Source organism: Trichechus manatus, unplaced genomic scaffold, assembly GCF_000243295.1.
Source record: "Trichechus manatus latirostris isolate Lorelei unplaced genomic scaffold, TriManLat1.0 scaffold00001, whole genome shotgun sequence".
Lineage (NCBI taxonomy): Eukaryota > Metazoa > Chordata > Mammalia > Sirenia > Trichechidae > Trichechus > Trichechus manatus.
The window spans coordinates 31,424,845-31,449,178 of record NW_004443937.1 but is presented as its reverse complement, the minus strand read 5'-3'; the positions used below and the strand labels follow the sequence as shown (position 1 = coordinate 31,449,178).

Sequence of the window (24,334 nt, the reverse complement as noted above, 5' to 3'; positions counted from 1 at the left end):
ATAAGCTGCACAGAACCTTTGACATAGCAAGTCCATCTCTAGTAATCTGTCCTACAGATACAGGCTCACACAGGCAGGGACAGCACATGGTAAGGACAGTCACTGAGCAGTGCTGGTGCAGTGAATCAGAGATGGCACAGCCACGCCGTGGGATGCCACATGCCTCTAATAGGGGAGAGCCACCTGTACAGTAGGTGAGACGTGCTCCAGGAGAGTTTTCAGTGAGAGCCGCAAGGGTCAAGCGACCATTCCTCCCTCTCTCTCTCTTCACTTAAAGAGACACTTATACATCGTTGTACTTCCCTGAAACATCTGTCTTGGAGAGATATGTAAGATTCAGCTAACAGTGGGTGGCACTGAGAAGGGAAGTGGAGGTACTGGAAGTTTCAGATGGGAGGGAGTTTTCTCACTGAGTATGTTTTGTACTCTTTGAATTTTATACGCTCTTTGTGTATTCACCTCTTCCAAAAGATGTGTTTTAATTCAAATATGAGAAAGATGGGGTAGGGTGGGAGCTATGTTTTAGGCAAGTTAGATGTCTGCAGTGTAATTAGACTGAAAGCTATCGAGGGTAAAGACTGTGTCTGTATCGTCCGTTGTTGAATCCCCAGGACAGAGTGAGTGCTCATTGTAGGTGGGTGGATGGGTGGATAAGGCAAGCACGGAGACCAGGGGCAGGGAGGCCTGTTCGGAGGCAGTTTCATTAGCACAGGAAAGCAGTCCTGAGGGCCTGGACTAGTTTGGTGGTAGAAATAGGGAAAGGGCCCCATCCAGAGGCTCTTCTATTGCAGAATTGGCAAGGAAATTGACAGCTGAGTGAGAGGGAGGAGAAGTCACCCCAGAGGCAAGGACACTGCCATTCTATAAACAGAAATGGTGAAGCTGGGTAGGACTGGCAGACTGGGCAGGGAGACAGTGTGACTGAGGGGCCAGCAGACAGGGCCACAGTGCAGTGGAGCACCACTGGGAGGCCAGGGCTGAGGGAAGATGCTGGTGAGCCCTTGGCATAGAAGACTTGGGAGGAGGACTTCTCCCCAGGGGTCAGAGGAAGGAGGGAGGTAGAGAGAGCCCACGAGGAGCTCTCCAGAGCCCTGGGAGGATGCCCAGCGGAGGAGAGCAGGGTTGAGGCGTCCTAGGAGTGAGTGATTAGAAGCTACACGAGGCCCCTGAACCACCTGGAGGAGTGGGGAGGGAAGGCGGCTACTGTGGGGGGTCATAAACCAGGACAGGGGCTGGCTCAGCCCCAGGCCTGGGCAGAGTGGATGCAGAAAGGAGGTGAGGGCAGACAGGGTCCAGGGCAGGGATGGCAGAACGGGGTTCGCTTTCCTCAGCCCCTGTTCTGTGTTGGCCCCTCTCATCTGTCTTCTCTAATGTAATCCAGACAATAACCTCGTAGGTCATAGCGGCCCTACCCTCCTCTTCTTTTTTTTTTTACACTTAAGAAAATGAACTTAGAGAGGTTAAGTAAGTTATTTAAAGTCGCAGCGAGAAAGCAGAGACAGATTAAAAACCACATCTGTCTGGCTCTGAAGCCCAGGCTCCTGACCACTACTCCCCTGCAGGGTGATGGGACCCCACGCCTGTCCTTGGGACATATGGACATAAAGGCGGCTCGGGAGGTGGTTGGCTTCCATCATCATTAAAAGAATGCAGTGGGACCTGTGTCCAGGAGTCAGGCACCAAGAGTGCGGCAGCCTCCAGCGGGCCTCCGTTTTCTGTTGGTCTCCATCTGCTAGTTTTCTGCCCCTTCCTTTGCCCACTAGGGGCTCTTTCAGGCACTGCTTGACTCAGCCTTTGACTCAGCTCTGGTGTGGCTTGTCGGGAGGATCATGACCTACACGTGAGGTGTGTGCCTGCTTCCTCCTTGGCCAGCCCTCTGCCTCAGGGGATGGTCAGTGGATGTGTTTAGAAAGAATGCATTGCTTCACTTTGACATCTTGCTCCATCAGAGTTCTTTCCATCCCACAGAAACACCATCAGTGCAAAAAGATAAGCTCTGCCTGGGCCACTGGGTATGGCTTCCGAGGGAGCTGCTGCCAGGCCCCCACAGGGAGCTGGCTTGTCGCCTTGGTACTGGGTACCTGGCTCTCTGTCCATGAGGGACTCGAAGGCAACTTCTTGTTTGTTACCCTCAGAAAAGTCTTGTGTGCCCCCAGTTTACCACGAGACTACCACTAAAAAAACAGGGTGGCACAGTGTAATTTCCCACCTCTGGAGTCATCTTCGACTATTCGCTTTCTCTCACACCCTACATCCGCTCTGTCAGCAAATCCTCTCCGCTCAACTTCTAAAATACAGCCAGAACCTAACCCCTGCTGTCACTCCCCAGTCAAGCTACCAACTTTTCTCCCCTGAGTTATGGTGCTGACTGGTCTCCTGCTCCCACTGCCACCCCCTTCAGGCTAGTCTCAGTACAGCAGCCTCTGCTAGAAGCCCTGCAGCCACCCCTAGTTTCTGCGGGAAAAGCTGAGCACTCACCGTGGTTAGAAGGCCTGGGAGATCTGACCTCACCTCCCACACTCTCCACCACTCACTGTCCTCAGCCTTCTCCTCTGCCCAGATGGCTCTTCCCCAGAGATCTTTTGACTCACCCCCAGCGTTCTTCACATCCCCTTTTGGTGAAGGCGTCCCCAGCCTCCTCATTTACAGCTGCAAACCCCACTTCCCGCCCTCCTCTCTGCTTTGCTGCTTTTGTGTCACCGTAGACAGGATTTGTCACTGATACGCTGCATCATTCTCTCCCCTCCCAAGAATATGAGGAAGGCAAAGGTTTTGTCTACACCATCTGCTGCCAAATCTCCAGCACCTACAACAGTGCTGGGCGCACAGTAGGTCCCCAATAAAACACGACTAGGTGGATCGGCAGGTTTTCCCCCTACCAGATTAAATCTGGAGTAGCTCTCAATATTTCTTTTTCCTTTAAAAAAAAAATTTTTTTTTTTTTGACTCTGAAATATTCTAGGGAAGGGGGATGGGAGATGGAGAGGAAGAAGACAGAATCCACACTTCTGTTCCCCAGAGGAACCTGACTCCTGAGTTCTGGCAGCAGTGCTCCTGTGTGATTGCTCCCACAGCACAGACCGGCATGCACACCCCACGCCTCCACTTCCTGTCCCAGAGCCCAGTGCAACTCACACAGTGCTCCCGTGTCCCATGCTACTGCATTAGCTCAAGTCTGTGAGATGTTTGCTTTTTTTTTTTTAATTTTTGAAATAAAAGTGATATGAATATGGAAGAATGTTTAAACCATTCAGAATGATGGTAAAAGCCTACCGTCGAATCCCTGATCCATAATTCCTTTCATCAGAGGTAACTTATGTTAATAGTTGTTTATGTGTTCTTCTGGGAAAAAAAAAGTGTGTGTACAGGCGTAAATACATATCCTTTGAAATAGATGTGAACAGAATCATCCGAGGCATTTTATTCTGCAACTTATTAACAATGTTATTTGGAGATCTTTCTGTATCAGCCAATATAGAGCTACCTTATTCTTATTAGCAACTACGTAGCATTACATCGTGTGCACGTACTGTCCTGTAGTTACCCAAGCCCACATTGACGGGCATTGATTTCCTTCTGGGTTTTTGTTATGACAATGTTGCAGTTACATCTTGGCACGTGCCTACACTAATACCTGTAGAATACGTACCTCGCAGTAGCATTGCAGGTTAAAGGGACACAGGCATTTAACGTTTTTATAGATACTGCCAGATTGGCCTCTGAATGGTTACACTAGTTCATTCTTTTTGAGTATATTTTCCCCCAACTTTTTATTTTGAATTTTTGAACCTACAGAAAAGTGTAAATAATAGTTTAATGAATGCCCAAATATCCTTCACCTCGGTTCACCAATTTTGTGTTGCCACATTTGCTTCTCTTCCTCTTAATTTATATATACAATATATAAAATACATTAATATATTCTAATTATTACATTTATTTTAGAATTATTGTGTAATATGATTATGTAATTTATAGTATATTTATTATATTATTATGATTACTATATATTATATAATATTTAATGTTTTTTTCCCCCTAAACCATTTGAAAGTAAATTGCGGCTGTTCTGAGACTTCAGCATGTATGTTCTCAGGACAAGGACATTCTCCTTGGGATATGTTCTGATGTCTTTATTTTATGCTGATGGGGACAGAAGAACAAATGAGCAGGAAGGTAGCTCTGGTCCTGAGTGGAGGCGTTCCCAGAATCCAGATGATTTTGTCCTGGTCCAGGGTCCTCCCCATCTCCTTCCTGAGCCCCTAGTCCCTCAGTGAGAATTGGCTTGCTCGTGGGAAGGAAGCCTCCTGCTTTTGAGGGTCATTCGGACGAGCCGAACCTCTTGGCCTCAACTCCACATTCTTTGGCATTATCAGTGTTTTGGTTCTGTGATGTGCCAACAAAATGAGAGCCCTCCTTACAATTCCACTTGTTTTTTGGTCTATCAAAATGTTTCTCTGAACATCAGACTTGTTCTTCCGTTTTTACATACAGGCAGCCCTTGCTTTGGAGAAGCAGGTTGATTTGGTGCCGTTTTCTCCCTCCTCCTCCCTCTCCTGCACCCTCATTTGCAGCTCGGGACTCTGCCAGAGGTCGGGTCTTATAACAAGGCATCTTCCGTGGGTTTGCGTCCGTGGGTTTTTTCCTCAGCACTCTTGTTTGGGGGAACCTCACACATGCGGCATTTTCAGTAGATAGAACCTTTGTGGAAATACTCTGCCTGGGGTTTCAAGGAAGCTTCGAAACGTTTTGTTTCCTTTTGTCCAAATGGCTGTCTGCAGACCTGAGCCGAAGGTGTGAACCTGATGCATCTTTTGCCATCTGGAGCTGATCAGGCTGCTGAATGAGCGCCCTACTCCTGCCTACTATCCTGTGACTGGAAGTACCGCTCTCTAGTGCTCTGACCACAGCCATTGTCTTTTCTCAGTCCTCTCTACCCCTAGGAATCCATCATTTACACAAGTAACAGAGCCACTTTGCTCAAACACAAGTCCAGCCATGTCTTTGCCTCTGCTTAGAACTCTTCCCTGGCTTTTCCTTTCCTTTTCCCTTGGCCTCTTAACCCAAGACCCTTCCTCATTTGACCTCTGCTCAATTTGTCTTCCTTGTCACCTACTGTTCCCTCATCTCAAATCCTGCTTTAAAGCCCTTCAAACTGTGCCAGACGCACTCTGCTGTGTGATGTCCCTGCCCTGTGCTCGTCATGTTTGCTCTGCCCAGAATGTATCTTCTCTCCCCTCTGTGGTCCACTTGCCAAACTCGTACTCAGATTTCAGGACCTGGCTTGGCCGTCTCCCCTCAGTGCAGCCTCTCCTGACCACTGCTTTTCTGCCAGGCAGGTAGGATTGGTCATCCTGCCCTGGAGCCTTCATCCCACCTCAGGCTCAGTGCTTCTCTAGTACTCCTCACACCATCTCGTTATGTGTCTGCCCCTGCTAGACAGCTGACTTTACCTTGTATCTTCGGTGCCAGGCTTGGACTAGGCACTCAGTAGATGCTTTAGTGGGTGGGTGGACGGATGGATAGCTTTATGCTTGGATAGAGCATACCTTGAAATTAGACGTCGGTACATTCCCCTTTGTTGTTTCCAGTACTTATGTGAGAGAACCTTGTTATGAGGAAGAAGAAAATACAATTTTCCACAGAGTGCAAGGAGTCATCCTTCATAAGTATCCACTTCTGAAGCATCTGTAATGGTCATCAGTAATACAGGGTCTCTGTGGCCTTCACTGGGCTTGTTGTATAATGTCTCATGTTAAAGGAGAAAAGACCTTCACTTTTTAGTGTAAACACTGAGTGAACTGATACAGCAGCTTGTGATGTGCATTTGGCCTCCTGTTGTTGCTTTGGAAAGCTACTGAATGTCTTCCTTTTCTTTCAGTCAAACGCTTCAGAGAACCAAAGCATGAAAGGCGTCCATGGAGGATATGGTATGTATTTAAGTGTTAACTCATTCCTAGCATGCTTTTGACTATTTGGGGGTTTGGGAGGAGTGGGTATAATGTGGTCAGTTACACAAAACATGAGGAGTCTGGAATCCCTTAGTTGAGTTGATTGTCAGGAACCGTGTGTCATAGGAAACTACGTCTGCTTCTCCAGATAACCCTTGAGCCCTGCCTTTATTTTATCATCACCCTGCTGTCTGGTTTTGGAAGATGGAAGATAATACAAACACATTAGGCTCCTTTGACTGTGTCTTCCTGTTGGTAGATTATGTTTAAACTCCTAGATTCTCTAGTCTATATCCTTAAGCAAAAAATAATCCAAATTTGAGATTAGTCAAATGTACCGTGTAAATGCTCCTCTCCCTAAACTAGCCTTTCTTAGTCCTGGGATAAGCCTGTGGCACAGCTCTTCCTTTCATAAAAAAATGCTTCAGGATAGGTTCCAAAGACAAAATTTAGAAAAAAATTTTTTTGCTTGTAAGGAGACAGCTAGCTCTTGAGGACAGCAGTGTGCCCACAGGAAATCTCCCCTTGGGGGGCTGCCTTACACTTGCACCTGTGCTGGTAAAATAGCCATTCTCCCCTCCAAAGAAAACGTTCTGAAAATCACTGTGATACAGGGCCCTTTGTAAAATGTCAGGCATATACTTGATTGATTCTTGGTGCACTACTGCTAGATGTTCAGAATTCTTCTGTTTATTCCCCCCTCCCCAGTTGGTTTCTTTCTCAAATCTGGGTATTTAGCTTTAGAACGTGTGACTCCTACCTCAGTGCCACGGAGGGACCCGGTGAAAACTTAGATTTGGGGCACTCTGTTTTATACACATTGTCCTTCAGTGAGTCCCTGGGTGCTGTGAATGGTTAACACTCTAGGCTGCTAACCAAAAGCTTGGAGGTATGAGTCCACACATAGGTGCCTCGGAAGAAAGGCCTGACAGTCTGTTTCTAAAAAATCAGCCACTGAAAATCCTGTGGAGCACAGTTCTTCTCTAACACACATGGGGTTGCCATGCATTGGAGCGACTCTACAGCAACCAGTCACTGGTCCTTTAGTGACTTCTACTTCCCAGTGATTTTAGGAAATGATTTTCAAGCGTTGGTCTCAGGGTTGATCTGGATAATCTTTCCAATCCTGAGACTTCATGCTTGTCATCCATATGCTCCCCTTAAGTGGCCTGGCCCCACTCTGACACCCAGCCTGGGAGGCAGAGAAACAGCCACGATCAAAAGGTCTTGCAGCCACAAGCTTGCGCATTGTCTCCAGGGTTTCATGGCAGAGGAGAAACTGAAGGCACGCATCGTTATCCCCACCACGCTGTCTCCACATGAACACATGGTGACAAGGTGTCTTAAAGATTGACAACCTTGTTGGTTTCTTTGAAATTCCTGTCATCCAGTCCAGGGGTTGTCAAACTACAGCCCGCAGTCCAAATCTGGCCTACCATCTGTTTTTTAATAAATAAAGTGTTGTTGGAATGGTACTGTCTACAGCTGCTATTGCGCTGTAGCAGCAGAGCCTAGTAGTAGCGACAGAGACCACATGGCCCAACGTAAAAATGGCGCAGGGGCGGTGTCTGACCTCTTCTAACTTCACAAGAAGGAGGGAGATTCAAGATCAACAGCCCAAGGCAGACTCCCATGAGGCGGAGATCAGACATGCCTCCTCTCTCCGCCATCTTTACCAATTCTGACACCAGCCGTCACTTCCTTGGCACTCTCTACTTCTCTGCTGCGTTAGATAATTCCTTGCAGTTGCCACACAGAACTCACAGACTGTGCTCACAGTCACGGGGTTTATTAGGGAAGTAACAGGTTACAATTCAGGTTCAGGAACACTCAGGATGCAGTTCTTCAATCTAGACAGGCTCTTCCCAGCCGTGCTCACAGGCATGCCTCTCCTTGGCCCTCAGCCTCTGCCCAAAGGCACTCAGCTTCCTCTCTCTGTGGGCCGGGAAGCCCACCACACGGTCTTCTGCTGCCGGCTCTCTGCCTCCACTTTTCGCTGCCTACAGTGTTACAGCTGTCTCCCTTTGTCTCTCTGTCTCCTGGTTCCAGAAGCTTCTCATTGCAGGGATTCCAGGTCCAAAGGATATGCTGGCTCCTGGCTGTTCTTCGTTGGTGGTGGTGGGATCTTACCATTGCTCTGGAATTGGCTCTCGTTTAAAAGCAAAACTGACTAATCCCCTTGGTGGGCCACAATTATCCTATTTGCACAGTCCTACCCACGTAATTGGTTACAAGACCATGCTGAGAAAGGCCACACAAAAGTGATGTATCGCACCACACCCACAAAACCTAAAATATTTACCCCCTGGCTCTTTACGGAAAAAGTTTGCCTACCCCTGATCCAGCCCAGTGTTTAAATGGCAGCGGCTGAAATTAGTTTCGGTTTCAAATGCAGTACCGGGTTTGTGCAAGTCTTGTTACCTTTGTACGTAATTTGCTGATTGTGAGTGAAGCTGAGTGGGAGCTTATTAAAACAGAGGCAGCTTGGACTTCTTCACAAAGCAGTGATGGAGTCCTTTGAAGTAAAGAAGAAGAAAAACACATATTTTTAAATATCATTAATCAGTGGCCTTTTAGGGATTTCAGAGGTAGTGTTATTGACAGGTTTTGAGATGTGGCTGAAATGCCAAGCCTCAGTTAGTCCTGACTACCCCAGGGAGAAGGGACTAGTAATTGGAAGGTTGGGGCCTACCCAGTGGTTTTTTTTTCTGCTTCAGACATGTCATTTCCCCCCAGATTGGATACTGCCCGCTTGTCAGAGCGATAACAAGTGATGGTTCTATTTTTTCCAGGTTTTTAGACACTTCCAAACAAGCCATAGGAATGCTGTTCATCCACTTTGCGAATGTATACTTAGCAGATCTCACCGAAGAGGACCCTTGTTCTCTGTGAGTACCCCATTTTGAGTGCAAACATCGCCGGCCACCAGGCACCCCCAACTCACCTGCTCCCCTGTGCTCCTCTGAGGGGTCACCCTGTGCGTGTCACCTATGAGCACCACTACACAGCTGTTGGTTGGCTCTTGGGCTTTGCACAGTGACAGTTGCCCTGAGCATTGGCTTCCTGCTAGCCATGCTATGTACTCCTGTTTGGCTTTCCAGTACCAGTGTCCATGCAGCCCCTGGCGCGAGGGGATAACGCTGTGAAGGAGTATCTCTGTGCTGGAACAGGACACACGGTGGCTCGTCTGTGGTGATGACCATTGTTGACCTCTGTGATCTGAAGTCCATGGGTGGTTCTGCCTTGTCCGTGCAGTCTGCCTTCCACATGGCTCCCAGAACAATCTGTCTGAAACCAGAACTGGGCCATGATATGCTGTCCTGCTTGCTGATGGCACTCGGATGGTCCCTCCTTGGCAGATGGAGTGGCAGAGGGGCCTCACCTACCTTGTTCTGGCTCTGTCTCCTAGCCTTCCTGCCTCACACTTGGCACTCCAGCCACACTGGACAGCTCCTGGCTGCCCCCAGCCCCCAGCTGTCTCCTTTCTCTGTGCTTTGCTCACACTGCCCTCTGCCTGGAGTGTCCCCCAGCCCTGCTCTGCCCCACCCTGCCCCTGAAGGAGAGCAAGGTGAGGGCTGTGAACCCCTTGTCAGGAGCCTTAGTGTGTATTCAGGATCATTTGGACTGGAAGATACCTTCAAGCTTCTCTCGAGTGACAGTTTGCCGTTTTGAGGTTTAGTCCAGACCCAGATTTCAGAGGACAGTTGTGAAGTCTCCCTCTCCAGGGTCTTCCCTTCGGGTCTGGATGGTCATGATGTGTTGAGCTGGTTTGGGGATAGCCCCAAACCAGGGGACTGGAAAGGCACTGTCCCACAGGGAAGGTAGCTAGGAAAGGGTCTTGTCCCTCGGACCCCTGAGCCCTGCAGTGAGCTTGTGTCACCCTCTGGTGAATCATCCCGATGCTGATGGCTGAGGCAGGCTGGCCGCCAGCTCTCACCCAGGATGCTCTGGGGTGAGGAGACCTAACTCCTGGTGCGGCTGGGGCCGCATCGCTTCCCCTTCAGTACCTGCATCACACAGCTGCAGAAAGAGCAGGACAAGGCTTTAAGAAGGCATTGGCAAGGATGGAGAACAGGCTGGAAAATGCATCACTAGGGGCTGTTGACAGCTGTGGGGAGAAAAGGCCCGAGATGGAGCGTGGCATAGTAAGAGAGCACTCAACTGAGAGGCCGAACTGTGGGAGCGTGGCTGACTCCTCTGGGCCTCAGGTTCCCCATCTGTCCTGTGTACTCTGCCAGCATCACAGGATTACTGTAAAAGTTCCGTGAAGTGATGAGTATAAATGCTTGTTGGAAACCCTAGGGACAGTGGTCACTGAAGACATTAACAGTTAGCTGGAGGATTGTTGTTGTTAGAACTTGGTGCAGGCATGAGAGCCCCAGCATCGCTGGAGGAGCTGCCTGGTGGGAGCCCAGGAGAGCAGAGTAGGTACTGCTGCGGAGTGTGGCGCTGTCCCGGGTCACGTGGAGGAGCCCGTGCTGGGCTGGGCTTGCCCTGGGACTCTTCCTGGATAGGGAGAAGGGGTTGGGCAGGACCTCGGGCATCTTGGGAGACAGCAGACCTAGAAGGGAAAGCAGGTTTCAGCTCAGGGAGAAGAGAAACGTACAAACGGGAGTGAGCTGCTTCCTGTGGTTGGAGGGACCCCAGGCTAGGGATGCTGCTCAGGATTGGAATCAAGCTTTTGTGACATCCAGTGTTCTGTGACTTTGAGGGGTGACTCTAACAACACACTGGTATAGTGCTTAGTAAGTGCCAGGCATGGTTCTAAAAAGTTTACGTATATTGACTCATTTATCCTCGCAAAGCCCTTATGGTATAGATACTTTCATTATCCTCATTTTACATTTGGGGTAACTAAGGCACAGAGAGGTTCTGTAACAAGCTAGAGTTCACACAGCCAGGCAGTGATGGAGCGGGGATTTGAACCCAGACAGTCTGACTCCAGGGCCCACATGGTGCTCTACTGCTTGCCGGGCTCACTGTGCTGTACTGAGACTTGGGGCAGAGGATAGTATTTCCTGTCTTTATTCCCAGGGCATGCCTCAGAGCAGGCTGAGTGAATACCTAGTGAGTGCATCAGTGGACCAGCACGTTTGTCCATCAGGTGTCCTTGTTATTTTCAGGCTGGGTCTCAGATGTGAGAACCACTCCAAACCAATTAAATTTAAGTATCTGAGAGCCGCATAGCCTGGAGCAGAGCTCTGCCGTAAGCTTGTGGAGAAATTGCCTTGGAGGCCGATGGTCTTCCTTCCGTCTCTGGTCTGAGAGTGACCCCTTGTGATTTCAAAGAGGAAAGGTAGGTAGGAGAAATCTGCCTCTCTCTCTCTCCCTCCCTCCCTCCCTGACTGCCGGCCACCAGGGCCCTGAGCAGAGCCAAGTTCTTTCCCTCAGGCACCAGAGCGCACTGTGCACATCACCAAGGCTCAGGGGCTGGGGGAGGCTGTGAGTCCACATAGAATGCCTCACACCTCAACACCTTGAAAGCTCACGACTGGTCCTGTGGTGACCTGGAGCTTATCTGGAGGGATTTCAGAGCCATGTGGTTTAACAGAGAGCCTGTGGTCAGTGGTGCTTAGTAGACCTGGTATCCTCACACACATGGGCCCAGAGTTGTCCGTCAGGAGCAGGGCCAGGAAGGGTGTCAGGATGCTGTTCTGGGGTCCACAAGAACGCTCCCCCTCCTCATACTTCCCAGATGGGCTTGCAACAACTTCTGCTGTCTGGCAGGTTTCTGGGTGCAGGGCCCTTGAGGAAAAAGAAGGTTTAGTCAGACAAATGGAAACAGACCTTATAAGAACACAGAGGCCTTGTGGCATTCTATCCTGACCCTTTTCCTTTTTTTCTACCAGTTTTCTTGCCTTTTCCAGTGGAGAGCAGAGCTCTCTCTTTAAACTGTGTAAGTGTTTATGTGCACTTGACCCTGTGACACGCTCTGAGCTCTGGGTGCACGAGGTCCCTGTGGCCCTGCTCTCTCTGGTCTGAGAAGCCCTGGCAGCAGCACTGTTGGGGACATATGCAGTATACCGCAACGGAGCGAGCAGAATGACCATCAGCTTGTTTTTTAAATCGATGCTGTTGTTTCTGTTGATCTCCTTGGCTGTTGCAGCTACTGTGTCTTCACTTGGCAGAAACGGTTGAGGTTCTCTGAGTTCTGTCCTTCCTCCACCCCTCCTTGATAAGCACTAGCACCTTGTCGTGGGAAGGCTTTAGAGAGAGCTACAGCCTCCCACAGCGGCACGCTGAAGGCTGCCCGCCCCCCAGAACAAGGCCACACAAACTGCTGGCTTTGCCAGTCAGCTTCTCAGGCCGGACCTACAGCAGCCTTTACCTCTGGCCTGGCAAGCCTCACACTGAGGGCTTAGCTCCCTGGTGGCCCTTCCTGACCATGCCAACCTGTCCTCTCCTCCCAGGTACCTCATCAACTTTCTTCTGGACGCCACCGTGGGCATGCTGCTCATCTATGTGGGCGTGCGGGCCGTCAGTGTCCTGGTGGAGTGGCAGCAGTGGGAGTCCTTGCGCTTTGGTGAATATGGTAATGACTGCGCCGTGGACCCGGGGAGGGGGGCCGCCTGGAGGGGGCTCTGCTTCTGTCCCAGCAGCAGCACTCCAGGGAAGGGTTGGAGCTGTCTCCTCCGTGTGGCAGAGGGAGCTGGTTTCTGGGCCTGATGGCCATCTTCTCAGCTGTGTCAGGGGGCCACGTCATGTGGGTGCCCACCTCACTTCCAGAGCCATTGCCTTAGGGGCAGGGGAGGTGGCGGGAGCCAGGAGTCACCCCAGATGCAGGGAGAAGCCAGATGTCAGCCTCACCCCAGAGGGCAGTGGTGGGCCCACCCTCAGGGGTGCCAGGCTATCCCGCTGTGCCACACTTCTCACAGAGCTCTAACCACCTGCCCAGCACGTTTGAGAGATCAGGCGGCTGTCGCCTGGGGAGGTGCTCAGTAGGGAGGTGGCAAACTCTGCCCTCTTTCTGCTGGTGTCTGTGCCTGTCCTGTCACTGGGCCATTCCACTGGCAGTGAAGGGCTCACAAGGCCAGCACTGGAAGCCTCAGCCCCTCCCGGGTCAGGTCGCCTTGCTCTGTCTCCTGACTGCAGGCCGGCCCCCATCCAGCGTGCGTGTGCCTGGCACCAGGGACGCCAGCTCCACATGCGCTCACAGAGACGCAGCCTAAAGCAGGGGACCCCTGCCATGGGCTGCAGGCCTGGGCGGGAAGCTCCTTGATGGCTGGCTCCGAGCGTGGATGCAGTGTCTTTCGCTTTGTATTCCCAGAGAGACGGCTGGATGTGGCCTTGACGGGCCAGCTGGTGAGAGGTGCCTTCTTGGGGCCCTTGCTGCCCTCTGGGGCCCGTCTGACTCAGGACACGAGGGGTAATGTCAGCTCTTCCCCACCTTCAAACCTTCAGAGCAGGCCCCTGCTGTCTGCTGATGTGAGGCAGGAGCTCCTCCTCCCGGTTGGTGCTGCATTAGTGGAGTGTGTGCCACGAAAGGGGCACTCGGGACAAGGAGGGGGTGCGGGTGGAAGCCTGGCTGCCCCTCTCCTTTCCTGGTCATGCCTCCCAGAGCGCTCCTGGCTCTGGGCCCAAGGGCCACTCACAGGAAGGGTGAGTGAAGACTCAAAGAAGGCTGAAGAATTACAAGGGGCTAACACTTTACAAGAGGAGCCAGTTTGTAGAGCCAGCTATGAGTGGTCTGAGTATTTCTAGAAATCTTAAGTAATTGTTTATCTCCAATGGGGGAGATGAGCTCAGGGGAGGGCTTTTCTTAGCCCAGTTACCTGATGCCTGATGAGTCACTGACTTAAGATAGTGCCTCCTGTGGCTACAGAGAAGGCTTCTGAGAAGCTCCAACTCATTGATTCCTAAATTTGGAGGACTGGAACAGATGCAGCGCAAGTGGACCAACACATACTCTATAAATGTCCCACTTTTATAGAATAGGCACCCAGAGGAGTTGAGTGGCACAAGAAGCTCACCCAGCCAGTGCATGGTGGGGCCTTCATGCTTCCTACATGGGGATACCTAAACCCCTCCTACCACCCCCAAGAACAGTGCTCAGAGCTACTTCTTTGTTGTTATGAACCTTCTGAAACTAGATGGTGCTTGGCTACCACTACCGAATGTTCTGATCTGGGCACAATAGATGGATCCTGATAGAAAGGGAGAAAAATGTGGAACAGAACTTCAGATTCTTCAAGAATCCAGACTTACTGGACCTGTTGAGGCTGGAGGAGCCCCTGAGACTCTGACTCTGAGTTATCTTTAAACCTTGAATGGAAACTATCCCCTGAAGTCACCTTTAAGTAACAATCTAGTTCAAAAAGTAAAGATTGTCACCCTTGAGTATTATGTCCTTTATTGAAAAAATGATCTATATAAGCAGCTATTTTAAAGCACAGATGAGAAGGTTGGAGGGCAGGGAGTTTAAGTTAATGGGAGTGAAAACAGCTAGAACAGAAATAGCAAGAATGTTGACACGTGAAGATTATGACCAATGTCACTGAACATTATGTACAGAGACTGGAACAGGAGCAGGTTTTGCTGTGTATATTTTCACCAAAAATAAAATATTTTTAAAAAAGAACATTCTGGAAGGTAGGACTCTTGACTACGGCTGAACAGTGCTAAGGTGGATCCATGCACAGCCCGTTACTGTGCCGCTCAGTGGCTGGGAATGGAGAGCAGGTGTGGTCCTGACACAGCAGGCGTTATGACACCACCTGTTACCACCATGTTTGTCCGCAACCCCAAGATTAGATTGGAAGGAAGAAGGCAGTGGTCCTTTGAGCCTCCTGCTTGCATGCCACCCTCCTGACCCCACATAGCCTGCCCCGGCCCCGCCCTTGAGTTGTCCCACCACTGTCTTTGGGAGTCCGTGTCTTCAAGCCAGGGTGTCTTCAGGTAAAGCTGCCCTTCCCGGGACCACCCGAGTCCTCACCAGGCAAAGGAAGGATAGCCTGTGTCCCCGGTCACCTGTTGTATTAGTTTTCTTTTGCTGCTATAACAAATTACCCCAAACTGAGTGGCTGAAAGCAACACAAACATATTATCTTGCAGTTCTGTAGCTCTTAGTTCTGACATGGGTCTCACTGAGCTAAAATCAAAGTGTTGGCAGGGCTGGTTCATTTCTGGAGGCTCTAGGGAAGAATAGTTTCCTTGCCCTTTTCAGTTGCTAGAGGCCGTGGCTGCATTCCATGGCTCGTGGCTCTCTTCCTTCATCTTCAAAGCCAGAAACAGCGGCGGAGCTCATATCACTCTCACCTGCCACCTCCCTCTTCCACTTTTAGGTGCTCCTGTGATTATATTGGGTCCACTTGGATATTCTTGGCCCATCTCCTTTTTTTAAGGCCAGGTACTTAGCAACCTTAATTCCATCTGCCACCGTATGGTAATTCTCTTTGCCATGTAGCCTAGCATATTCACAGGTTCCGGGGATTAGAATGTGGCCATCTCTGGGGACCATTGTTCCCTTGTTCTGCCTGCCACACCTGTTATCCAGCCCATCCAGTTGGGGAAGTGATTCCATGTAGGCCCCTGTCTTAGTTACCTAGTGCTGCTATAACAGAAATACCACAAGTCGATGGCTTTAACAAACAAGTTTATTTTCTCACAGTTGAGGAGGCTGGAAGTCCGAATTCAGGGCACCGGCTCTAGGGGAAGGCTTTCTCTCTCTGTTGGCTCTGGAGGAAGGTCCTTGTCTCTTTAGCTTCTGTTTCCTGGTTTCTTGGAGATCCCCATGTAGCTTGGCATCAGTCTTCCCCCATCTCTGCTTCTCTTGCTTGCTTGTTTAATCTCTTTTATATAAAAAGAGATTGACTCAAGACACACCGTTCACTGATCTTACCTCATTCACGTAACAAAGACAGCCCAAATGGGATTATAACCATAAGCATAGACTAGGCTAGGATTTATGACATATTTAGGGGAACACAGTTCAATCCATAGCAGCCCCATAGCTCTCTCCTCAGGTGAATGAAGAAGAAGACTTTGTATTCTAACCCTACCTTTGTTCCTAGAGGACATCGTGAGCTTGCTAATAAGAGCCGGAGAGTTGGGGAAATGAGCCACACAGCCCTGGTGGGAGACAGGATCCAGGTGATGTGTGGGTCTGCAGTCTCATGACCAGGCCGCTTTTTCCCACACAGAAGCCCTAAAAACAAGGTCTGTGTCCCACATAAGGAGCCCTGGTGAAGCAATGGTTAAGTGCTTGGCTGCTAACCAAAAGGTTGGCAATTTGAACCCACCCAGTGGCTCCATGGGAGAAAGACCTGGAGATCTGCTTCTGTAAAGATTACAGCCTTGGAAACCCTATGGAGCAGCTCTACTCTGTCCTATAGAGTTGCTATTAGTCGGAAATCGACTTGACAGCACCCAACAACAACATGCCCCACACAGTGGTTGGTGGGCTTAGCTGCTCATGCCCGTCCAAATGCTCCTTCCAGAAGCCTCTCTAGGTACAAACATGTTCCCTCCTTTTGGTTGCTATTCCTGCGATTTATCCAGAGAAATTCAGCAACAACCAAACACCCCCATACCTGAGCCTGTCCAGCTAAGAGGAGTTGTACTTGTGAAATATGTGTGCGTGTGTGTGTGTGTGTTTTCTGCTCAAATGTCCCTTATCCCCAAAGTACAATTAGACAAGAAGACCTCAGAAGAGGCGACTGATGTGTTTCCACATGCTTTCTGCCATCCTTCTCCCGTGGTTTTCCAGAAAAGGGAATGGCCCGGGGTTTTGTTCATTATAGCTGCCTGCAGTAAAAAGCAGGACACGAGGATGCCCATCATGTCTGTCCTTAAGAGCTGAGACCATGGGAATGTCTTAAAGACTCAGACGAAACAGCACTCAGGAAACAAGCCACAATGTGTGTGCTCACCCCAGCTGTGGCTGTGCATGTCGGAATGCAGAAAAGGAAGTGGCGTGCCAGAGTGGGACCATGGATGAGTCTTTCTTTTTTCACCGTGCTTTTTGACTTACTTATTATAGCATCTAAATAAAAAAGAGGCAGCTGTAGCTAAGTTGCAGAGCAGGAACTCAGAACAGTTTGAGGGGCCACATGAAGCAGACAGGAGGAAAACATTTTCCTCATTATCAGTCACTTAACACTTAAGAGGCAATGGAGTGAGTACACTCTGAGCAAGTAGGTTTTATTTTGATATTAAATAAACATTGGCACTCATTCTGTTGACTTTGATACATGCCAGTCCTACTTCCGAGATATTTCCTGGTAGCGGTTTCTGACTGTCCCCAGTCTCACTCAACAGTTTTTAGCAAATATGTTGATTGTTGTTGGGAACTCTCCTCAAAAAGGTCAGGTGGTTTACTGAAAGGATTGGAAAACTCCAGTAAAATCCAGCTAAGAGGAGTTGTACTTGTGAAATATGTGTGCGTGCGTGTGTGTGTGTTTTCTGCTCAAATGTCCCTTATCCCCAAAGTACAATTAGACAAGAAGACCTCAGAAGAGGCGACTGATGTGTTTCCACACATGCTGTCTGCCATCCTTCTCCCGGGGTTTTCCAGAAAAGGGAATGGCCCGGGGTTTTGTTCATTACAGCTGCCTAAAGGCATTTACTTACACTTCCACTGTGTACAGTTGGCAGGCTGGGGCAGGGCTGGGGGCCTCCGGCACAGATGCCTGGAGAAGGGTTGTTACATAAATGGTAGAATCAAGTGAGAAACAAGAGATTTCTGTTTGGGCCACATTCTCTTCTCACAGCCTGGACTGGGGCTGTCGCCTCCCCTGAAGTGTTAGCCTGCACCCCCTCTTCTGGCCATAGTCAGGCACCTCCAGGACAAGTTCTCGGCATTCTCCCCCTTCTCCACTCTCCGCTCGACTTTGCAGGGTCTCCCACTTTAGGGAGGCATGTGTGGCTCTCTGGGGGCCCGTGGTTCTTCGTCACTGAGGATGAAGATTACCTGGAAGGGCTTGTCCTCCCCCTTCATCCAGTCCTTTCGGTATGGACATTTTGGAAGTGCTCTGGGGCCTGAGTGTCCCCTAGCTCGGGCTGTTGGATTCCTCCTTTTCTCAAGCATGATGCCTGGTGGAATCAGACTGGCCTTTGTTCACCCCCCACCCCGGGGCGTGGCCCATCACTCCCGCCTTCTGCCTTGAAGTCTCATCTCCAGCCTGGGCATTTTGGGTGACCCCCTACTAGACACTTGGAATCTGAATTCCTCCAGAGTCAAGTTTCTGCTAGGGCGTAGGGACAGGGAGTGTGTCTTAGTCATCTAGTGCTGCTGTAACAGAAATACCACAAGTGGATGGCTTTAACAAAGAGACAGGGTAGAACTGGCCCACAGGGTTTCCAGTGCTGTGTGATCTTTACCGAAGCCAACTGCCACATCTTTCTCCCGTGGAGTGGCTGGTGGGTTCAGAGTGCCAATCTTTTGGTTAGCAGCTGAGTGCTTTAACCACGGCACCACCAGGGCTCCTTGATAGTACCACAGTCCTGAAAAAATCAACAGCAGATAATAATAGCAGTCTTGCCTAACACAGCTTCTGCTGCCAGCGGAGCAGAAAGAGCCAGCTTTTCTGAGTGCCAGCAGTGGACGCTTCAGTCCTTTAAAATTAGATCTTCGAGTCTCTTCAGTGAAAAAGAAGAAAGAAAGGCCACTTTGGTGATCTCCAAATTAGGAATTCTCTGACTAGTGTTATTTAAAATACCTTTGTTTGTTAAGGATTAAGTGAATCTTAGCACTTTGGGGGCTCATTAAGTACTTTCAGAGCCAGGGTTCTGGGGTATGGATAGGGGTGTGTGGGAGTGGGGAGGGGCCTTCCCAGGCCCGGAGCCCCCGTGTGACCAAGGGCCTGCCTGTCTCTGCAGGAGACCCCCTGCAGTGCGGAGCCTGGGTTGGGCAGTGTGCCCTCTACATCGTCATCATGATTTTTGAAAAATCCGTCGTCTTCATCGTCCTCCTAATACTTCAGTGGAAAAAGGTTTGCCTCTCTTCCCCGGCCCTAGCAGCTCCTTGAGAAGCTAAGCAAGACAGCACTTCCTGTCTGTCACCCACCCCTGCTTTCACCCTATTGGAAAACTAAATGTGGTGTTCTCTTGTTTGCTTGTCTTTAACTCGGGAACACACTCTGGGTTTGGTCTGCTATGGCAGCTACTGGCTGGCTCTCAAGAGCGTTAGCTTGTCATTCTTTTACTTAGCGTCCATCCGCTGTGTTTATACAAACGTCTGCTCTAGAGGGTTGTTGTTAGCTACCTTTGAAAGCCTTGGGATATAGAAAGCTAATAAAAATGCAGGCCCTGCCCTGGGGTTGCGTCCTGCTTCAGGAGGGTGTTCTCTACATTCACAAACACTCCTCCCCTGCCCTCTCTTGGCCAGTGGTTTAACGGAACTGTGGTGCCCAGGCACCATCCTTGGTCTGACCACTACCGTGTTGATGCCCTGAGAGCCCACAGGTTCCCTGGCCTCTGCCCTCTGCCCTCTGCCCCCAGTGCTATGCAGATACTTCACTGCTCCTTTCCAGGGGGCGCCATGTCAAACCAGCCTAAGAGCTTTCAGGAACAAGCAGCTCAGATCTTGGCCTCCCTTTGCTTTTATATGTGGTTGAGTTTTGTTTTATTTTTTTTTTAAGAAAATTAATGAAGACTTTTCAGAGCTGTTGCCCTTCAGGAGGTGGTCGGGGCACAAATTTCTGTTAGGAGTGGTCTGGCCTCACTGCTAGTGTGTGTAGCGGGTGCTGGCTGACCTCACTCCCCCCCCCACCCCGGGGGCTTCAGGCTACATCCCACCCTCCAGCAGCCAGGTGTAAGTCCACACTGAGGGAAAAGCTGCTAAGACCACTCAGAGTGGTCTGGCGGGGCTCCTTGTTAACTGTCAAGTCTGTACAGCGTGTCCCATCAGGGTTCTGGGGGGTTGTCTAAGCTGAACCCCCTCTCAGGGCCTCATGGGCCATTCCACCGCAGTGCCTCAGGCACTCTCTGTGGTCTGCCTCCACCTCACTGAGTCTGCTTCTCTTTACAGGTGGCCCTACTGAATCCCATTGAAAACCCAGACCTGAAACTGGCCATCGTCATGCTGATCGTCCCCTTCTTCGTCAATGTCAGTGCCATGTTGCGTTTTGTACCCCAGTTTACTCCCTGCTTTCCAGGGCTCCTGTTCAAAGTTCTGAGTCTGACAGAAGACTCACCTTGTAGCCCTCAGGTCCTTCTTACAGCTGTCTGTGTGAGCGTTTGCCACCCCTTACCCCTCCTTACCTCCCCCCAGCCGGGAATTACAGGATTGCCTCCTTGGAAGGCAGACCCTGCTGCAGGGCCCTTGTGCAAGGTGAAGGGTCCTGGGCACGTCATCTTGTCCTCCTAGCCAGGAGTCATCTGCTGAGGAATCCTGTCCCAGCATAAGGCTGACTTGTAGAAGCAGGGTCCTGTGAATTCCCCCCAGTTGTTTATTCCTGACCTCGGATCACAAAGAGAAATCACAGGCCAAGGGCTAGAATTAGGAAATGGTGACAGAACCTGGGGCAACAGATGATGACAGAGTGTGGCAGCCACCTTCAGGAGTCCATGGGGCGCCCTGACCAGGTGTCCCAAGAGCTTGGCCCCAGGCCTGCTCTGTCGCCTGCTGGGGCAAGGGCAGGATAGCCTGCCCCGTGATTTACCCCCAACAAAAACCCCTCGGGGGAATAGTTGTGTGCCATCATGTCGATTCCAACTCATAGTGACCGTAGAGGACAGAGTAGAACTGCTCCATAGGGTTTCCTAGGCTGTAGTCTTTACGGCAGCGGATCACCAGGTGTTTACTCCCGCAAACCGTTCGCTGGGTCGAGCCACCAGCCTTTCAGTCAGCAGCCAAGTGCTTAACCATTGAACCACCAGGGCTCTTCACTTGGGTGAATAGGACAGGGATTGTCTTGCCGGTTCTATGGTAAGAAAGTTGAAGCAGAGGAAATAGAGATAAGGAGTAGCTTTCTGAGCTTTAGAGAGTCTGTAGAGAGATGGATGAGGTTTTTCTTTCCACAGCAAGGGTGGGGCTGGGGCTGCTCTGCTTTGCCCGGTGGCTTTTCCCAGAGTAACTTGTGCTGCTTCCTCTCACAGGCTTTGATGTTTTGGGTAGTGGACAATTTCCTCATGAGAAAGGGGAAGACGAAAGCTAAACTAGAAGAAAGGGGAGCCAACCAGGACTCGAGGAACGGGAGCAAGGTCCGCTACCGAAGGGCCGCGTCCCATGAGGAGTCCGAGTCTGAGGTAGGGGCCTCTGACTCTGTCTAAGGGCTGAGCCGTCAGGCTGGCTGGCCGGGGGTGGGGATGGGGGTGGGGGTGGGCGTCTCTTGTCTTATGTTTGCGTATAGTCTTTTCTCTTGAGTGCTGAGGCACTGTCCCAGCCAGGGAAGGGAGAAGAGGCTGAGCCCGAGAGTGGCCCAGGTCACAGACAGCTGCTAGTCGGGCCAGGCCTCTCAGGGACCCGTTCCCACTGTCCACAGGCCTTTCAAGGGCTGGAAGGCAGAGAACCCGGTAGGGGTTGCTTCCCTGCGATAGTCTTTTGGACAGTGGAGAAAGACAGGAAGGGGAGGAGCTGCCTTGTTCCAGGGAAGCTGGCAGGGATCCTAATAGTTGACCTTTAAGCAGTAAGGTGTTTGAATCCTTGCCTACCATGAAAGAGCAAGGAAAGTGATGGCTAAGCCAGCTGGAAACTTCTAAAATGTAAGCGTAGCAGGACCTCATAGGAGGAACCTCATCTCTCCTTGTTTTCTAGTCTCCTAAGTTGAAAGGTTTGTACTTCAGGGAGACTGGGGTCCTAAGTAGGAGCACAGAGGCAACGGGCTGGGTTCTGGCAGCCCGCAGCACGCTCCTCCCACCTCTGTGTGCTGGGGTGAAGCCAGCTGCCTCCTGCAGAAGCCTGTAGCACTGAGCACTGTGCTGGTGCAGGAGCCCAGACTGACTTCTTCCCCTGACAGGTCCGTCAGACTAGTGAGTGGGGTGAATGTGTAAACAGCTCATTGTAACAGCTGGCAGTAAGTGCTGAGGTTGAGACATAAAACACTAGAAGGACCCTGGGACAGGCTGTTTAACTCCTGAGCCTTCCTGGAGCGAGCTTTGACAGATGAGTAGATGATTGGAGAGGGTGAGCGCCTGTCTCCTCCGTGTGTGTGTTCCTGGAATCTGCCTCAGGGCCTGTCATTAGGTGAACATTAGGCGAATGACAGACAGTGTCCCAGGCAGAGGCCACGGCTGTGAGCGATCATGATCATATGGCTTGGCGTCTGGGTGATAGTGTGACACCCACTATGGCCAGAGCAGTGTGTGTTCCAGAGTATAGGACAGAATGACAAGAAATGAGCTAGATGGGCAAGGCGCTGTGTGACCCAGGCTGAGGACTGGGACGTGTCCTGCAAGCGGTAGGGAGCTAATGAGAAGGTTTAGTCAGGGAGACAGGAGCAGACTGGTGGCAGGGGCCCGCCAAGGGGGCGATCCAGGGGAGAGGCGCCTTGTCCTGCCCCGGAATAGAGGAGTTGGTACCCCCCTGCACAGGTGGGCCTTGGCCTCTCAAACCTGCCCTAGGCTGTCCCCATTATTCCCTGGTGCCCAGAACCTCTGGAACCTGACCTAGGCTGTCCCTATCATTCCCTGGTGCCAGGAGCCTCTGGAACCTGACCTAGGCTGTCCCCGTCATTCCCTGGTTCAGGGAGCTTCAAGAACAGGCAGGAGGCGTGTCAGTCGGCAGTAAGGGAGAGTTTGCTCTGGGTGTTCTGACTGGCTGCACAGCTCAGTCGTTCCAGGGGCCCAGAAAGGTGAGAGGCTCCTGTTTGTCTTCAGAAGTTTCCAGGCTAGTTCAAAGCAGCTGCTCTGGATCCGCCTGCCTGTCTGTCCCCCACAGATGTTGTCTTTTCCCTTTGGAAGCACCTTTCCAGTTTCTTTTGCTGTATTTGAGGCGGCTGCAAGGACCCAGGACTTCAAGCGTCCAGACTGGGCCTTTTTGCCAGCACAGCCTCAGGCTGCAGGTCCCCACTGAGTTTGCTCTGATTGGGGTTTGGTTCCCGCTGGAGGTCGGGCAGAGTATTGGGCAGCACTGGCAGAGGAGGGGGCATCTGTCGACTCAGCGCTGGTTTCCAGTCGACAGCAAATGCACTGGGAGTCAGTGAGTCTGGGGTGGGGCCGGCATGCCTTGTTATAGAAAGGGAGCCTCCTCAAGGGGCTGGCACCATGGTGCCCAGGACCCAGGGAAATGAGGAAGGCTCTGCTGGCAGTGACTCAGGGCCGTGTCTCTCCGCTGCCTCAGATCCTGATCTCGGCTGATGATGAGATGGAGGAGTCCGATGTGGACGAGGACCTCCACAGACTGACACCCCTAAAGCCTGTGAAGAAAAAGAAGCACCGCTTCGGGCTGCCTGTATGACACATTCCCATGCCGGGACTGACAGGGTTGGGGCCCAGCCGGCCGCCGGGCCAGCAGATGGTCATTCCACAGCGCCCTCCCCGCTCCTCTCCATGCCCCCTCCTCTTCTACCTCCACCCTTCTTGCTGTCCCTGCCCACTCTCCCTGTTCCCAGACTACTGTGACTTAACCAGAGGGACGACGAACCAGCGCCCGAGGGGCCGTGGGCAGGCGGAAGTCCCCGACTCAGTTGCACTACAAACACTGACCAAATATGCAAGCGAGGAGTTTTGTTTGTTTGTTGTTGTCCCGAAGTGTGTTGTGAGGGACCCAGAGCCCTGTCTGCGTCTGACCGGGTGGAGTTGTAGAAGAGCACGCACGTGCGCACGCAGACGGGGGGCGTGTCCGTCACCAAGGCCGCGGGGGTATGAGAACGGACACGTTTTGGGATAGGAGTCACTCACTGACCAAGTTGGAGCCGGTATGCTTTCTTACTCGAAATGGCTTTTGTAACTCTTGATTTCTAAAGCAGTTTTATGGGCTGTCACAGTGTTAATGTTTTTTGAGTATGTGTTTATTTCCTACAAAGTACCTATGGGACTAATGGGCAAAACAGATTTTTAAGTCTTCCGTATGCTCTTCAACTTTTATATTTTTAAGTTATATTTTCATACTATTGTATTTAAAAAGCTCTTTTTAATCCCCAAAGAAATGGGTTTGTCTCCCTTCGGTTGGATGTGAACTGGTGGGAGGAAGAAGTCAGGAGTGTTTTCATTTGGAATATTGTTGGGTGAGGTGAGGCGAATGGTCCCGGTAGGAAGGGAGGACTCACCTGAAATCAGCAAGTCCTGAGTTCTGTGAGGGTCAGACGTGAGCAGAGTCAGCTGGTCTGAAGGGAGGTCTGGGTGCCTGGTGCATGGGTCACCCAAGGGTTCAGCCCGGGCTCACCCGCTCGTTGGCATTTCTGCCGTCAAGTTAGAGGTGTCGGTCCTTGTAAGTTAAGTCTGACCAGGAGAGGAGTCGCTGAGGTCTTTGTGTCCAGACAAACAGAGACTGCCAGGCCACTGCC

General features: G+C 51.0%; 1 protein-coding gene across 1 annotated transcript in view; it reads left to right on the top strand.

The window, feature by feature from the left end:
* STIMATE (STIM activating enhancer) overlaps positions 1 to 23,899 on the top strand; it is a 68,556-nt gene extending 44,657 nt beyond the window's left edge. The window contains exons 2-8 of the mRNA XM_004368611.1: positions 5,882 to 5,930; positions 8,744 to 8,839; positions 12,362 to 12,483; positions 18,768 to 18,880; positions 19,918 to 19,995; positions 20,988 to 21,137; positions 23,170 to 23,899. Coding sequence (XP_004368668.1) covers positions 5,882 to 5,930; positions 8,744 to 8,839; positions 12,362 to 12,483; positions 18,768 to 18,880; positions 19,918 to 19,995; positions 20,988 to 21,137; positions 23,170 to 23,286 — 725 coding nt within the window. The 3' untranslated portion in view covers positions 23,287 to 23,899. The remainder of the gene's footprint in view (positions 1 to 5,881; positions 5,931 to 8,743; positions 8,840 to 12,361; positions 12,484 to 18,767; positions 18,881 to 19,917; positions 19,996 to 20,987; positions 21,138 to 23,169) is intronic.
* Positions 23,900 to 24,334: the final 435 nt, after the last annotated feature.